The sequence below is a fragment of the Clarias gariepinus genome, chromosome 9 (genome assembly GCF_024256425.1).
Source record: "Clarias gariepinus isolate MV-2021 ecotype Netherlands chromosome 9, CGAR_prim_01v2, whole genome shotgun sequence".
Lineage (NCBI taxonomy): Eukaryota > Metazoa > Chordata > Actinopteri > Siluriformes > Clariidae > Clarias > Clarias gariepinus.
The window spans coordinates 8,333,189-8,350,098 of NC_071108.1; the positions used below are offsets into that span (position 1 = coordinate 8,333,189).

A 16,910-nucleotide genomic window follows, 5' to 3' on the forward strand; every position below is an offset into this window, starting at 1 on the left:
CAGCCGAAGAAAATGTGACGTGCTTCCGGTTTTATACACGTGTTGTCAGCTCATGTTTTGGCGATAGTAAGTTTTGCCCAGATCGCTACAAAGTCTCTGGATTTAATCGACAGAGTGGTCACAATGCCTAAAGTTAAAGCGGAAAAGAAAACCCGACAGCACCAAGAGGTGAAAAGTCAAGGTCAGTGCGTGAGTCATTTTATTATTGCTAGTGTGTGTGTGTGTGTGTGTGTGTGTGTGTGTTGTCAGTCAGCTGTTTGATCATGATGAAAGTCTTAAAATCATGTGGTTTGTCATGAAACATACCAGTGATGTTCAGTGTTGGTGTTTCAGGGATCATGTTCAACACTGGGATTGGACAGCACATCCTGAAGAATCCCTTAGTGGTTAATGGCATTATTGAGAAGGTAATGTCTGTCTGGTTTTCATCCCTTGTCACATTTTCCTCCGAGGAACTTCACGACACTTTAGGACATAGTTTGTGATGAAGCATTATGGCTTACTAGGTCTGTAGACTCAAATGGCTTAGACAGGGAGACAGTGCATATTCATCACAGTGGTCACCCACACTATGAGCAATTTAGGAACCTCAGTTAACCTAATCTGCATGTCTTTGGACTGTTGGAGGAAACCAGAGGATTCCGAGAGGAAAGGCCGAGGATTCCGAGAGGAAAGGCCGAGGATTCCGAGAGGAAAAGCCGAGGATTCCGAGAGGAATACCTGCCAAGCACAGGAATACCATGCAAAGTACAGACACGTTTACAAAGACTGGCCAGAATGGAACCCTGGAGGTGTAAGGTGTGAGTGCTAATCACTACGCCTTCATGCCTCCCTGTATTCTTAACTGAGAACCCAAGCAGTGTATTCACGAAAAAAAATTAATGAAATAATTTGTAACCGTTACACATCAAGGTCGCCTTGCATCTCCACGATCTGAGTTTGATTCCCGCCACTTTGCATGTTCTCCCCATGCTAGGTGTGTTTGCTCTGAGTACTCCAGTTTCCTCCCACAGTCCATAGACAGGCAGATTAGACTATTTCGCATTCCCGAATTGCCCATAGTGTGTGTGTTTCACCTTTCGAAGGACTGGCACCCCGTCCAGCGTCCTGACCCCGTTTCAAGATAAATAACTGTTATACACCAAGATAATTCCTACATGCATCATATTTTTTTTTTTCAATTGTGGTTCACAATTATTTCACACTTTTGGCATTATAACAGACCATGTCCCACTATCACCTAATAATAGTATATCTATTTACTGGATAAACAACGCACCATTAGACATGAAATCTTTCTACAGTGTCAGCCAAATGTTTGGACACAAGTTTGGATTAACTTTCTACATTCTTGAACTCTCAGTTGTTATTTTTAAGACATGAAAATTAGCTGTTCTGGAACAGGTTTTGCTAGAACAGTATTGTCAAGTATATTTGTAAAACCCGTCAAGCACCATGATGAAACTGGGTCTCATGAAGACCACTGCAGAAATAGGGGAGGGGATCCAAACTTTCAGTTCTTTCCAATCTCACTTAATCAGCTGTGTTACACATGCAAAGAAAAAAAAACAAATCGACAGTAACTGAAGGTTTAAATTGTTTACATTAAACTTGTTTTAATAAAAAAAAAATCCTTTGATAGAATCGGAATAAAAGACCTCAAAGCAAACTGTTATCGAAAAACAATTAATTTCAAAGTGGTAACCTGCCTTTGTGATTAGTCTGGCATTATTTTCTTAAAACAGCCACCACATAACAATTTTGTTACAGTTACACTAGAATAAGATTCTTATTGAAAACCGTCAATAATTAAATGATTGTTTGTGTATCATCCACCAGGCAGCCTTGAGACCGACAGATGTAGTACTGGAAGTCGGACCTGGAACTGGAAACATGACAGTGAAGCTTCTGGAAAAGGCCAAAAAAGTAGTTATGCTTTAAAAGCGTTTGTTTTGTTTTTTTTGTCTCAATTTTGAACATCAGTCCCACTGTGTACTCCCTGTCATTTAAAGGTAGTAGCTTGTGAGCTGGACACCAGGCTTGTAGCTGAACTTCAGAAACGAGTGCAGTGCACGTGAGTGATTGAGTTTAATTAAGCAGTATTTTTATACACTGATCGGCCAAAAAAAGTTTACTGCTTGGATTTAACTAAGCAAAAAGTTAAGAGCCTTCCATTGGATGACTACTTCGCTGATTAATATTTTTTCAGCCGGCAAAAAGTTATTAAACTATAACTGATACAGTGAGTAGCTCCTCACTTATTAAACAACCACGTCAGAAGAAACCTGTGGGCGTGGCAAAGATGTCACTCTGTTTTGGAAGCAAAGAAAACAACTAAGGAGATTGCTTGAACACATGGTGATGGTAAACCATCATCTTTAAGGAATTATTGTGGTCGGAAAAACATCCTGAGTGAGTGTAATGGGAAATCACTTAAACGCTTAATAAAAAAAAATAAAAAAACAGTAGACTCACAGCTTTGTTCAATAGGGTAATAATAAGATTTAATTATTTGTTACATGTACCTTATTAGCACAGTGAAATGATTTTTTTCAACATATCCCAGGAAGGAAGCTGTGGTGAGAGCGCAGGGTTGGCCAGGAGTAGACAGGGTTAAAAGCTGTGCTCAAGTGCTTTAAGCATTACTGGCCAAAAGTGAATGTAAGAGCATTTCCACACGCATGATGCGAAGAGAACTCAAGGGATTAGGACTAAACAGCTGTAGCCTTAAGAAAATGATTTGTCATTGAGGCTAAAAGGGAAAAAAGTTTTCGATTTGCCAGGGAGCATAAAAAATGGACTGTGGAGCATTGGTTAAAGGTCATTTGGTCTGATGCGTTCAGATTTACCCTGTTCCAGAGTGATGGGTGCATCAGTTCATCCGCCTCTCTTAATTCTCTGATGCACCCATCATATCTAGTGCCTACCATACAAGCCTAAGATGGCAGTGTTATGATCTGGGGTTGCTTTACCTGTTCAGGTCTAGGCTCAACATTGTTCTGTAGCCAAATATGAGGTCAGCTGAATGTACTGAATGACCAGGTTTTCCCATCAATGGATTTCTTTTTTCCCCTAATGACAATGCCAGGATTCATCAGACTCAAATTGTGAGCCACAGAGTCCAGACCTTAACCCATTTGAGAATGTTTAGGATGTGCTGGAGAAGAGTTTACACAGCGATCTGACTCTCTTCTCAATACAAGATCTTGGAGAGAAATAAATGTGACTCTAGACAGAAATAAATGTTGACATTGAGTAATAATTGAATGACATCACACTTATTGAAACAATGTCATGGCCGTAATCAAAGCAAAATCTGGTTCAAAATACAATCTTGTGTGTGTACCTTTTCTTATGGTGGGAAGTGTACTATTTAAATGGATTTTCTTGTGGCTAAATGATCTCGTCTTGTACCTTGCATAACTTTAACAGGCCGATGCAGACGAAGCTACAGATTTTGGTCGGTGACGTGTTGAAGACTGAACTGCCATTCTTTGATGTGTGTGTAGCAAATTTGCCCTATCAGGTAATGATCCAGATTTTATTATTTTTGTTGTTATACATTTTATATGGATGAATTTATCTTGCATTCTAACTTTATCGTAAGAGGCTAACTGCAATATTATTTATTCTGTAGATCTCGTCACCCTTCGTCTTTAAGCTACTTCTTCACAGACCTTTCTTCAGGTATGAAGATATTTTATAGACAAAAACCTCAGTTTTAAAAAGACCAGTTTTCAAATCGGCTCCAGCTCTTTGATACAGTTTCTGTAATGTTCAGTTAATTTGGATCGGTGTGTGTATGTGAGACAGATGTGCAGTGCTGATGTTCCAGAGAGAGTTTGCCATGCGGCTGGTGGCGAAGCCTGGAGATAAGCTTTACTGCAGACTGTCCATCAACACACAACTACTAGCCAGAGTGGACCACCTCATGAAGGTAGGCATCTCTAAAGCTCACACTGACCAGTGATTACAAGTGCGTATGTAACCAAATTTTTCAAGACAAATTCTGTTGTAATATTGTAGACATCATCATTAACACTAAACCTTGTTCTTATTTAGCTGTTCATTTTAACCGTAAATTAAACCACTGAATTGTTTTTTTTTTTTTTTTTTTTAGAATAGGTAATTGTCAGTAACAGCAGCTCTGACAGGTGTTCATGCTTCAAGGCTAATAACGGTTATATTAATGCATTCTAATACTTAGATTATTTCTATAGTAATAACTGACATGGGGTTTTAGAGCAGGCAGACCACATGAACACATTTAAATATATTTAGCTTTCTTTGAATAAATTGTGTTTAAAATCCAGTCCTTAAGAACCAGTATTCAACACCGTTTCAATGTAACACGTAAATACACTCACTAAACTAGCAAATAATAGGTGAGTGTTCAATTAAGTGAGCAGGGGAAAAAAACAGATTTTGCTGGACATTGGTCCTTTAGGACCGGAATCGAGCACCCCTCATGTAGTAAAAAAAACAAAATTAGGAGATCATAAAGAGAAGAGAGAGGATAACATAACTTGTTTCGCTGACAGTCTAGATAACATTAAACATGACTATAAATGGGTAAAGCATACATTTTTACATATAATTTTATTAATAAAAATTGTTCGCATTACCAAATTACTTTGAGTTATGCTGTCATTGGGAAAATAACCCTAAGGATGTAAACAGGATCGTCCTTCTGTGTTTCATTCTTGGCTTCTATCAAGTAAATTATACCTATAATCAGTGAATAGACAAGGCATGTGACAGAGCTTTCTTATTTCAGGTTGGAAAGAACAATTTCAGACCTCCTCCCAAAGTGGAATCTAGCGTGGTCAGGATAGAACCAAAAAATCCACCACCACCAATTAATTTTCAGGTTTGTTCATGCCTTTTTTTTTGTCGTTCTTGTTATTTTATTTTTAACACAGTTTGCTGTAAAACAAATTTCTTCACAAGAAAGGAATAATTTACACAGGATTAGCATTTAATAATTGGCTGGCATGAACCCACCATAGAAGGATATTTTGTATTAGGGAAGGAAATCATGAGGGACCAGCTGGTACAATATAGATTGTATTGTGATTCTGTGAGTATCTAAATTTCTTTTTTAAATATCTTGATTCAATTAACAAACTCATTCATTTGTTCATCTCCTATTTTATTTGTTAATCTTCTATACCACTCCACGCAAACAGACCAGAGGAGGGCATCGAACCCTTGGCCCTGGAAGTTCAGGCCATAGTGCTAACCATTACACCACTAAACAAAACTCAGCAAATAATTTGCTCCTTCCACACAGGACACTGTGCTGCCTGCCAGTGTGAGAATAGTTCCGTGTTGGAATATAGAGGAACTGCAACATTTTACCACCTAAATGCCAACATAAAAAAATAAAAGATTTCGGAGTCAATGTGGCGGTACATAAATTGGCACAAAAAAGAATCACAACACACAAATCGCATGAATCAATTGTCCATCTCTAGGGTGCAATACTTTATTTTAACCCTGGAGCACCCCTGGGGTCATATTTGACCCAGACGTTTACTTCACCGTTATATTTAACCCACTCACCAAAGTAACGATTTCTTTTTGCATTACAACCCAGTGTGCCCTATGTGAACCCATAACACTGACATTTAGTGGTAACTGACTGAACTAACCTGATTTTTTTTCACATCAATCATGGCTGCTACTGTGGTAAACCTTTTTGCAGGTCTGTTCATTTTACATGTTTTTTGATAGGTTGGCATGTTTGATGCCAGTGTTTTTAGTTTCTGCCCTAGAGCAAAATTTGATGTGCATAGTGATTGATGAAAAGTTAAAATCAATAAATATATTTTGAAATGAGAAAATTTATGTCATGAGTGAACGTAACCAGTTGGTAAAACATACTGGACATCCCAAGGGGTCATATATGGACCATGTCATTACATGTAGTAGGAAAGGGTTAATTTTTAAAAAACACCTGTTTTAGGATTCACTGGGTCTGTATCATCATTTCAGCCAAAGAAGATAGATTTCCTATTAGGATAAGGTGGTCTGGGTTTTCCAGGGTTAAAGAGGCTATTTTTAAGTGCTGGAGCTTTGAGTTTTGAACACTTTATGCCTGAAATCTTAAAGCAGGTTTCATTATAAATCTTCACAGTATCACCTCAGAAATAAGCAGATGTGAGAAAGGCAAGCTTGAATTCTTTTATTAGTATGAATAATGTAGCAAATGTTCCAGTTTCTCACATTATACAGCTATCATTCATTTCCATGTTCACAGAAATATCTAACATTTTTCTTTGCTGTAATTGTAGCTGTATAAAGTAACCAAAAGAAAAACGCTCCCAATACAAGCAAAACATCCACATGTAAAGAAGGCCAGATGTAAACTTAATCATTTTTGATTCAGTTGCACTTGTGGTGTTTTTATTCAGCCAGTTTGTCATTTAACACTGAGTAAGTTATTAAAATGTTGGAGTTCTCTTTACCGGCAGGAATGGGATGGTCTTGTCAGAATTGCCTTTGTAAGAAAGAACAAAACTCTGAATGCAGCCTTCAAGTAAGTATTTATTTCAGTTTAACGACTTGACATCTGTCAGTACCTAAAAGCAAACATTTAACTCTACCTCCCGTCCCCCTGACCTCCCCCACCCCAAGGTCTACAGCTGTTGAGCAGCTTTTGGAAAAGAACTACAGAATTCATTGCTCCATGCACAACATAGTAAGTAAACAGCTTCTCCCACCCTTCATCAAAATAGTCTTTACGGTAGATTATTTAAAATTCTTTTCTCTGTGGTGCTGTTCATATATTTTGGCACAGTTGGTGTCAGATATTTGATTGTAGGCCATTCTAATCCTATATTAATAGGACATACCACAGGACTTCAGCATTACCCAGAAAATCGAGAGCGTTTTACAGGAATCGGAGTTTAGTGAAAAACGGGCACGATCAATGGACATAGATGACTTCATGGTGTAAGTGAATACAATTTATGTTTTCACAGAGTTACTCTGGTTAAGCTAAAATAATTATTTTAACAACGTTGCTTCTTGTTCCTTTCTTCCCTTAGATTACTTCATGCATTCAACTCTGCTGGGATCCACTTTTCATAAAACTCAAACACAGGATGGCTGGAGTGTATATTGATAATATTAATAAGAAAGCATTTTATTTATAATGCACCAATTATCATTTAGATGTTAATCTAATGGTGCTACATTATCCCAAAATGTAAAATAAGCCTTTTTTTTTCATTTCATTTGTTTTAAGCCAGTGTAAGAACAGGTTTAAAAGAACTTATTAATAATAAATAAAACAAAACACAAACTTATAAATGAAGATAATTTGGATGCATTTTGATTCTCTTTTTAAACTAATATTTGTTAATGCAGAGAGATCAGTTAGATTTCTTATTTACATTTTCAATTAAATCCTTCATACAGTTACCATTCATCCAGTATGAACCTAGCAAGAACCTAGCCAACAAATGTGAAGATGAACAAACTCTAATCCAAGTCCTCCAATTGTATCTGATTGTAGGTTCACATTTTGGATTTTATGAACTACCCAAAAAAAAATTTAAAAAAATCTGGACAGGAGGCATGTCTGCGCTTTGTCACACCACGCATTAATTTTGGGAATACAATGAACAAAAGAAATTACACCGCACATGTTCATCCAGACATGAAGGGAAGACTGTCTGCTCTTCCTGTTTAAAACAAAATCCTCCCATCTATATAGACATGGATGACGATTGTTGCAGCCTGAATTGAAATTACATAGAAACCTAAGGATTTCCACTATACTTTTAAAATGACTGAAATGTAAACATTAACCGCTATGTGATAAGAGGTTGGGAATTAATCTTAGTGTGCATCAGAAACTTGCAGAGGGGTGAAAAAAGCTGAAGCTCTACCCACAGTTTTTTTTTGTTCAAGAGAGAAATTGAGGATCTTGCACCCATCTCTGGTTACCTCCATAAAAGTGGAAAGCTGGCACATGGAACCGTTTCAGGTCCTGCAGTAATAGCAGGCTGCAATGGCACTAATGTAATGACTTCCTTCCTTTGGTAAAACCACGTTCTAGAAACAAACCTCACATGCATATGTCTGTCAGATTCATATGTTTTATAGGAGATTACCTTCCCAGGAACATGGTGTGTTGTACATAAATATTTATTAAGGACTTTCATAGATAGCATTGTCAGTACCATCAAATTCTCAGTACCTGCACTAATAAGTACTGGTACCAATGCATGATGTAAACTATAGGTGCAATTTAAAATACTGTCTAATATTGCTTGTCCTCTTTGCTTACATAAGATGCATCAAAGGATGAGATTTTTCTTTATTATGTTCTTCAAATTTCCCATAGCAAATACAACAATCTTGCTTTCAGGGAAGCAATCTCTGACAATAATCCTTCTCTCAAAACACAACTTATACAACAATCACTTTCTATCTGTTTTTGTCTCTCTGACAACCTTTTTTCTAAAGTAATCTTCTAAAGTCACCTAATTAGTGCTTGGCTGAAGTGAGGTTGGGTGATCTGTCTGTCTATCTCTGCAATATCCCGCTTTCCTGAGGCCCTACAAAGAAAAGAAAAGCATAAGCTATTTAGTCACCAGAGTTTGGTGTTAATAGTTAAAAGATCAGCTGTAGTGACCACGTCTGTTAAAAAGAGCCACAACACAGAGTAAAAACGTGTAATGTTTAAAACAAGGACAGTGTCTTAATGAAACTAGAAGTAAAACAATTGGAAAAAAACGGCTCTGTTCGCACCCAAGAGCAGCAGCAACCTCCTTAAGAACATGTAGACAATCCAAGGTGAACAGTGTGACTGAATTAAACACTAAGGGACATAACTAGCCACCTTAAAGAAGACAGATTAATACAACTTGAGCAAGGTCCAACATTTAGACCCACAGACAAAAAGGATAGTATAAAGTGCAGATGGGCCTGGTCTGCCATGCTGGTAACAGAGAATGGGGAACAGGTTACTAAAAGCACATGCATTAAGTTTAGAACAACTTCAAATAAAGAAGGTGATAAAGACCCTTAAAAATTGACTGTGTAGTTAACAGCCATTTTACCTAAACTTAAAATAAGTAAATAAATACAAATACAAAGAAAAGTAATCTATTTCCCAAGTCTACTGCAGAGTTTCACTCCATCATTCTTTCTAACAACAAATAAGTCTACTTGCTTATGTGAATGGCTGTGCTTGTACAGCTTTCTTAAGGCACATGCTGATCTTCAAATTTTTATTCAGTGTAATGTTGTGCTGGATGTCACATTAGTAGATGGGCACGGTTGCAGCTTCTGCCAGACATTGCTTGAAGATCAGCAGTCCACTTAAAGCAGTGCAGTACATCAATGCAATAATCTAATGGTTTGAATATTTCACATGTAAGCCAAAGAAAGAGACATTCGAATTCGGAGCATCTCTGCTGACACTAGCAGGTCTTCTAGCACAGACACATTATGGATATTTGGTATTTGCTGAAACCTCTGTAACTGTGCCGAGTATCTAGCCGTCATGCTTGTGCCTGTGACCTTAGTCTCAGTCTACAGAGCTCGAGGCCTCTTGGGATTGATCTGCTTACTGGCTTGTTCTTCTTCCCGCAGCGCTGAGCGGAATGACCTCACTTTATCTGTCAAATGAAAGATTGCACAATATTACTATAGCATGAAATAGCAAATGATTTTAAAACTATGTTTTTCACAGAACTGTTTATGAGAATATTCATGTCAGATTTTTGGTTCTTTGTTCTCTTATTCATGTTTGTCTTATCCTGAGATCACATGCCTCAACGTCCTACGAACTGGCTACGCATTAACAACGACATAATGACAATTTCCGAAGCATGGAAACTACAAAAAATTCTCTCAAACCTCCTATGATTTGGTACATATATTTAGTCACAGACCATATAAAAACCTGACCCATTGTCAGAGTTTTTCCCATTCACGAGGACACTTAAATGCAGATTGTAAAAAGGTCATATCATGCATCTCAGCATGCCCATCAAAAACAATAAGCACCTAGCAAGCAATCTAGGACAAATTCTCCCTGTCTAAGCACACTAGATTGTTGGAAATAAACATTTGTACCAATTCACATACTGTAGTTGATACATGTCAACATGAAATGCAGCCAACCAGACTAGCTAGCTGGATAGGTTGGAAACCATCACTCCATCCACCTATTTAGCCAGCACATGACATTCACAGCAGTTAAAAACAAGACTGTAGCGGTTCTTAGCAAATCTGTGACAATTTTTGAGAACTGTGACAGTTTGTAAAGGTTCATAGTTAAGTGATAGCAAACTAAGGGATTCTGGCTTTTTTTTTTATTTATCTATGAGCCATTAAAAAAAGGCACAAAGAAACAAACATTCCACCTATGAATCATTAGTCATTAGAATCATTTAGTCATCAACTACATTTCAAACATTCAAGTATACTCCGTTTTCTTTTGATTGATATGTAACTCAATGAACATTTTGTATTCAAACATTTATCTAGACTAACAGCAAATAATGGCACAAATCATGTCACTAAGAGGATGTTTGCCAGTATGTATTTATAACCTAAAAATTATGAAAATATAACATTATTAACAAACCCTATATACATTCCTGGCTATGGGTATATTACCTGTAATAAATTTACATTGCAATTTTTGCAATTATTTATTTACAAAATTTGTAAATTGTAGTGTGACCATAAGACTAAGATAAGCCTTATCAGCATTTTTTAAATTTTTTAATTAGCAAATAATTTGTGAAAAATCTAAAGGACAATAAGAATTTCAGTATGAGAGTTACCTCTAAGCTCAATAAGGACATCAATCTTCTGGTCAAGTATCTGCTCAAGCTGAGAGGAGTAGGAATCTACATCATAATCCACCTCCTCAGTCATCTCCAGCAAAACCTTGTCATCATCCAGCCACCTAACTGACTCCTGCATCCAAAAAATACACCCACTGTTAGGCACATTAATATCGACGATCATTCATTTAAGTTTATGAAAAAAAGGATTTCACATGAAAAGATGGTTGTAGGGAAACAAAAAGTTTTTTTGGGTTAGAAGTGGGCAACTAAGCATCAAAACTGGACAATGGAGCAACAGAACAAGGTGGCCTGGTATGATGAGTCTCTCTTTTACCTCATGTAGATGGCTGGGTACGCATCACTTATCAGAGAAAAGTATCAGGACGCACTATTGGAAAAGGCAAGGTGGCAGAGGCAGTCAGATGCTTGGAGCAAGGGTCTGCTGGAAACCTTGCATCCTGGCATTCATGTGAATGTTATTTTGAAACGCATCACCTACTGTACACAAACCTACCTAAACATTGTTGCAGACCAAGTAAAGACAGAGTTTAAGGCCTTTAAATTTTCCAGATCTTAATCTGTGGGATGTGCTGGACAAACAAGTCCAACCCATGGAGGCCCCACCTCACAGCGTAAAGGACTTTAGAGATAAGTACAAGATGAGTCAGATCTGTTTTAATGGCACGAGGCGGACGTTATGCTGGTGGTTTGATCAGACAGTAGGATATATACTCTTCATTACTTTTGAGACAGGAGAAAATTTTTCACACTTTAAAGGAAGGAATAACCATATGAAAACCAAATTTAGCCCACACCTGATACACTGCTCGGTGCTCCTCCAGCACCTGATCCTCCATCTCCACCAACTGGGACACCATCTCATGAAAAGTGAAGAGCTGAGGAGAAACTTCCTCTTCCTAAAAATAATAATAATAATAATAAGTACAAATAAAATAACAGACCGCATTGTGCATTCCAGTTAATAATAGCACCCAATTTCTGACCAGACAAATGAAACAAAACCTTATTTTTGATTCAGATTAATCCAATATTTGTTATGTAAAACCGCTTAACAGAAGCTTCTGATATTTTAATACATTCTGATTAAGTCGTCTTGAGTTTGTTTCGTACATTCTGTTCACAGAGCAGCTTGAGGTCATCTCTCTGGGGGGAGCTGATCAGCTCCCACTCCTCATCCATGATGTTTAGCTGGTTGATAGCGTTGATGGCGGGTCGAAGTCCTTCAGCCATGTTGTTTGGGTCCACGGTCAGCTCCTTCACTCTGTGTGACATTTTTTAAGTGTGAACGTAATCTTGACTTGGTTCTTTTGATAGAAATATTTTTCATATCACAGAACCTGATCTTTTTAATAACAATCAGAAACCTATATAAAGTGACTAAAGCAGGATTGGGTATCTAAGGCATCTTAATATACACATTTCATTTGCCATATGGTAAAAAAAAAAAAATTATATATATATATATATATATATATATATATAAATAAATATAAATATATATACACACAGTAATATTACAAAAAGTGCAGATTAACATGTCAAAACACTAATCCTACAAACAAAAATAATATTTTAATGGCAGTAGTCATAGTAGGAAAAATAGAAAACTAAGGATCACTTAGTTATTGCAGAACGGTTTAGTAATTAAAAAAAATTAAGATTTGATCAAGCCCCAAAGTGCCTAGACACTCTCACCACTCACCTTACTGCTTATTATATTAGATCTTTTATTGATGCACACAACAGAGGCAAAGCACACATGCCCAGGGTTAGAAAGTGAAATGAAAGCAAATTAATAATAAGTGGAAGGCTGATGAAAAATATTTCACCAAGCAAACCACTCAAGAATGAGACAGAGAAGCAGTCTTTTTTTTAAATACAGTAAGTCCAAGACGTACAAACAATATCTCACCTACCCGAAGTCAGTGCGGTTTCACGTAGTGGCCGCAAGTGTGGTTTATCGTGATTCACTGTGAGGTTTTGCAGTTTTGGCTCGGTGATTATGTTTCAATTTTTGTTCTACGCGTAAAATGTAACAGGTTTAATTAGTTCGTGGACCCTGTGGAACCTCACAGAACATCGGGTTTGGTGTTTTGGTTTAAATTATACTCTCATGAGACTGCGCCTCCAAATCGCAAAGGGAATCCTGGTTACCTTGTTGAAAGGCAGTCCCGGGAAGACGACGCTAGTGTTTACAACGCTTTTGAATGTATGGTATATTGTCTCAGAGCTGTACTGGAACCTGATTTTCCGAAAATAGGATTATTCACCAACAAAGTCAAGGTATTGGAGTGGCCATCACAAAGCCCTGATCTCAATCCTATTAAAAATTTCTGCTGAAATTTGTAACTCAAACTGTTCCTAAGTCAGGGACTTACTGTATGCCCTAATGGGAGGCTGTGTGTGTTATCTATGCATATGAGTCAGCATTAAGGTGCAAGCTTCTTCTCATGCATCATGGTTGTCACAATCAGCCAGCTAGACGCATACAAAGATTAAACAATGTGGATCTGCTGCTAAGGCAGATGGGAAGCTGGATAAATAAGCTTGTGCTCATACTCGCAAGTGGGAGAGAGCCCAGAACGACTTCCTCCCTGGGAAAATGGAATGTCTGAGGGACTAATCCCAAACTCCTTTACTCTGGAGCAGCAAAGAATAAGCAGGAAAAAAGTAGTAAAGTGAGAAAGACAGTAAAAGGAAGAATCAGAGCACAACTGTTTGCCCTGCACACAAAATCACTTATACACAATTCATTCTTTTAGTTATATAAAAAAAAAATAAAGTACCTTTGTAAATTCTAAACATACAGAAAACCAAAGAGACTGCACTTTTACCTGTTGGCGTATCGTAGGGTGTTTAGAGTGTTTTCACAGGAAGCCATTCCAGGAGAGATGGTGGCAATCTGATCAAGAATAACAAATCATAATCAAAGCTGTCCATTGATAAACCAGCATTTCATAAAAGGTGGGATTAAAATATGTGTGAAACAGGGAATTCATGTTCACCATGCATGTCCTCGAGTTCTCCCCTATGAATGAGTCTCTAAGCACTTGTGTAAGTTTGCTGGCTCTAAATGGCGTGTGCGGTTTGTTCCGCCCCAGGGCTCTAATACACTCCTAGATGAAGACAAGGCACCAGACATTTTAAGCATCAATATATTAACCATTCACAGGAAATTATTACTAATGATCCGACTTTTATGAAAGACGTTTTGAATCCGAATGTAATGGTAACTGCAGGTTTCTCTGCTGACTGACGAACCTTCAGTGCAAGTAGACTCTTGTTGATCTCTGCTCCTTCCAGTCGTGTCTGCCGGTCAGCACTGGATGTATCTGCACCACGCTCGTTTCCTGCCAGGTCAATCAGTGAGAACTTGCCATGCATCTTCCCCTTCCTGCGCAGAATAATCTGGAAGACAGCATGACTGCGGGACGAATGAGCGTTGGCGGAGGTCTGTCCAGACGTTCTGGGGATTGAGAGGAAAACCAGAAAAAAAAAGTTTTTAAACACTATTTTAAACATACACTTAATTTTTTCATTGGTTAATTGTCAGAATCGAGCGAGGGAGAATTTTATGCTTTTTTTTTTTTTTTACTTTTATCAAAGTCAGAAGAGTACATAAACTAAATCCATTGCATCTTTAAACCCAAAAGAAAACTCCAGATGATTCCATTTTCAGCTTAAGAAGCTTCTGATAGGTTAAATTGATGGCACACCTCAACCACAGAGCCTCTTTCTTTGACATCAAGGGAAAATCAAGAGAAATCAAGACATTAGGAAAAGAATTGTGGACCTCCACAAGTGTGGCTCATCCTTAGGTGCAATTTCCAGATGCCTAAAGGTGCCACATTCATCCGTTTAGACAACATTACACAATAAAAGACCTTGTGGAGATACTGGCTAAAACTGGCTGAAACTGGGAAGACAGTGTCCTTATCCACTGTAAAACGAGTCCTATACAACCATGAGCTGAAAGGTTTCTCTGGGAGGAGAAAGCTATTACTTTAAAAATACCATTAAAAAGCCAGACAAAAATCTTAACTTTTGGAGACATGTCCTGTGGTCTGTCAAAACTAAAATGGAACTGTTTGGCCATAAAGAGAAACAGTATATTTGGAGGTAAGGGCGAAGCTTTAAAAAAGGCGAGTGCGAGCAAGTAAGCCCACCAACCTAACCCACTAACACTAGTTCTGTCAAGAGGAGTGGGCCAAAACTTCTACAAAGCTATTGTAGAAACATTTGGCCCAAATGAAAATGTTTCGTGGAGAAATTCAACCAAATAATAAGGAAGTCTACGTAAATTTTTGACTGATAAAAGTAATTACAAAAAAAAATCCATAAAATTCTTCCTTGCTTGATTCTGAAATTTAACAAATGATATGTTAATATTTATTGATCTAAAAACAGAAGTTTACTCTAATTTAATGTTTAACAAGTTTTTGTGTTTTTTTTCCCTGAAGTATATGTAAATATCTGGTTTCAACTGTATAGATTATAGGGCGTATTGTAAAAATTAAAGTAAAAGATTAAAAACACTTTATGAAAAAAAAAACAATACATATGAGCTGAAGGCTATCAAAGCATCCTATTTTTTAATAATGCCTCAGCTGTGCCACAGGCTTATCAGATAGTAATTTGTACTGCAGAGCCCTGACCGTGTTAAGTGCAGAAATGAAGATATTTTCAGAATTTGGGCATTCCTGCATTGTAAAATGCATTCGTCTTATAAAATGTTTTAAGTATATTTAGTTTATCAGAACAGCATTTTTATTACATCAGAGAGAGCATTATACAGGGGCACTGGTGGCTCAGTGGTAGGTGTTTCGTCTGCCATGCGAAAGGCCCGGGTTCGATTCCCAGCCAGTGCCCAAACCCCAGCCACTGGATCCAGTGCCGTCCCAAGCCCGGGTAAAATGGGAGGGTTGTGTCAGGAAGAGCATCCAGCGTAAAATCTGTGCCAAGCTTGTTTGTGCGGACCAAGTGTCTACTGTGGTGACCCCTCGCTGGGAGCAGCCGAAAGACCAACAACAGAGAGAGAAAGCAATATAAAATGATATATAAAGTTACCTGCAGCTATTTCCCATCTCAATGAGCTTAAGGACATCTTCAGTGCACCTGACCTCTCTCTCCTGCAGCCCAACCACCTGCACCTGCTGTTTCCCGTCCTCCAGGACACGCAGCTTTGCTTTACGATTAAGCAAATCAAACACCTGGGCACAGCACCAAAATCCACAAAAAGTTACTTGGGGCAGATAAATGTACATAAAAAAAAAAATCCCTAAATGTGTGTAAACTCAGTAATGTTCTCCATCTGCTAACCCTTTACAACCACTAAATAACTGATTTTCAACTTCAAAAGTTTTCCGGGGGGATGAACAGAAGAAGTGTTTGTGTAACTTGCTTTTCCGCTGTAAATTTCAAAGAATGTTGAGTAGACTTGAAGATCTAATTTCTTGAAATTGGGTTTCTTCAACATAAGAAAAACATCACGAGCTGCAAGGAGTAAAAGGGACAGAACAAAAATCTTTTTTGAGAATAGTTATCCTAATTAAGTATCCTAGTTAAGTAATTTTAAAGCATTATTTTTAAGATGATGAATTTAAAAGCCCTTGAAAGGCTGCAAATTTGCAAACATTTACCAGCCAATGCATAGATTCCTTTTGAACAATCCTGATTCTTTCCTGAAAAATCTCCACCCATGGTCTGAAATAACAAAAAAAAAAAAAAAAATTAAAATGTACTTTTTGATCAAGGTTAAGTGCAATTCCATTTGATAAGTGATATGCACTACAATTTATGACTTATCCAAAATGGAAATACCACATAAAGCATTGTCTAATAAAATAATTGTTTTAATGATAATGGCAATGTTCTCTCACATGAGTTTTTCCGCTTCCAGTTTGACCATATGCAAAGCACGTAGCCATTCCTCTGTCAAAGATGGTTTCCACCAAAGGTCTTGCTGTAAACCTACACAAAAGAACTTGTTAATCTAAATTTCCACCACGGACAACAGAATCTATCACCAGTGAATTCCAATTAAGATGTATAGATGCACATATAAAAACGAAC

General features: G+C 37.5%; 2 protein-coding genes across 7 annotated transcripts in view; one reads left to right on the top strand and one right to left on the bottom strand.

The window, feature by feature from the left end:
* Nucleotides 1-7,211, top strand: dimt1l (DIM1 dimethyladenosine transferase 1-like (S. cerevisiae)). Its single transcript, XM_053503938.1, has 12 exons — nucleotides 1-181; nucleotides 334-407; nucleotides 1,840-1,926; nucleotides 2,013-2,074; nucleotides 3,433-3,526; nucleotides 3,638-3,687; nucleotides 3,814-3,937; nucleotides 4,778-4,870; nucleotides 6,477-6,541; nucleotides 6,640-6,703; nucleotides 6,851-6,957; nucleotides 7,053-7,211. The coding sequence occupies exons 1-12, from the start codon at nucleotides 124-126 to the stop codon at nucleotides 7,093-7,095; spliced, it is 921 nt and encodes a 306-aa protein (XP_053359913.1). The 5' UTR covers nucleotides 1-123; the 3' UTR covers nucleotides 7,096-7,211.
* The window catches only part of kif2a (kinesin family member 2a), a 23,280-nt gene continuing 12,536 nt past the window's right edge, over nucleotides 6,167-16,910 (bottom strand). For 3 of the 6 annotated variants that reach the window (XM_053503929.1, XM_053503927.1, XM_053503930.1), the window contains 11 exons: nucleotides 16,718-16,808; nucleotides 16,478-16,541; nucleotides 16,240-16,331; nucleotides 15,906-16,048; nucleotides 14,100-14,304; nucleotides 13,844-13,954; nucleotides 13,673-13,740; nucleotides 11,949-12,099; nucleotides 11,633-11,734; nucleotides 10,812-10,947; nucleotides 6,167-9,635 (listed from right to left, as the gene is read on the bottom strand). In XM_053503929.1, coding sequence (XP_053359904.1) covers nucleotides 9,550-9,635; nucleotides 10,812-10,947; nucleotides 11,633-11,734; nucleotides 11,949-12,099; nucleotides 13,673-13,740; nucleotides 13,844-13,954; nucleotides 14,100-14,304; nucleotides 15,906-16,048; nucleotides 16,240-16,331; nucleotides 16,478-16,541; nucleotides 16,718-16,808 — 1,249 coding nt within the window. In that variant the 3' untranslated portion in view covers nucleotides 6,167-9,549. Of the gene's footprint in view, nucleotides 9,636-10,811; nucleotides 10,948-11,632; nucleotides 11,735-11,948; nucleotides 12,100-13,397; nucleotides 13,479-13,672; nucleotides 13,741-13,843; nucleotides 13,955-14,099; nucleotides 14,305-15,905; nucleotides 16,049-16,239; nucleotides 16,332-16,477; nucleotides 16,542-16,717; nucleotides 16,809-16,910 lie in introns of all 6 variants that reach the window. The other 3 variants (XR_008361117.1, XM_053503928.1, XM_053503931.1) reach the window with 3 other exon arrangements.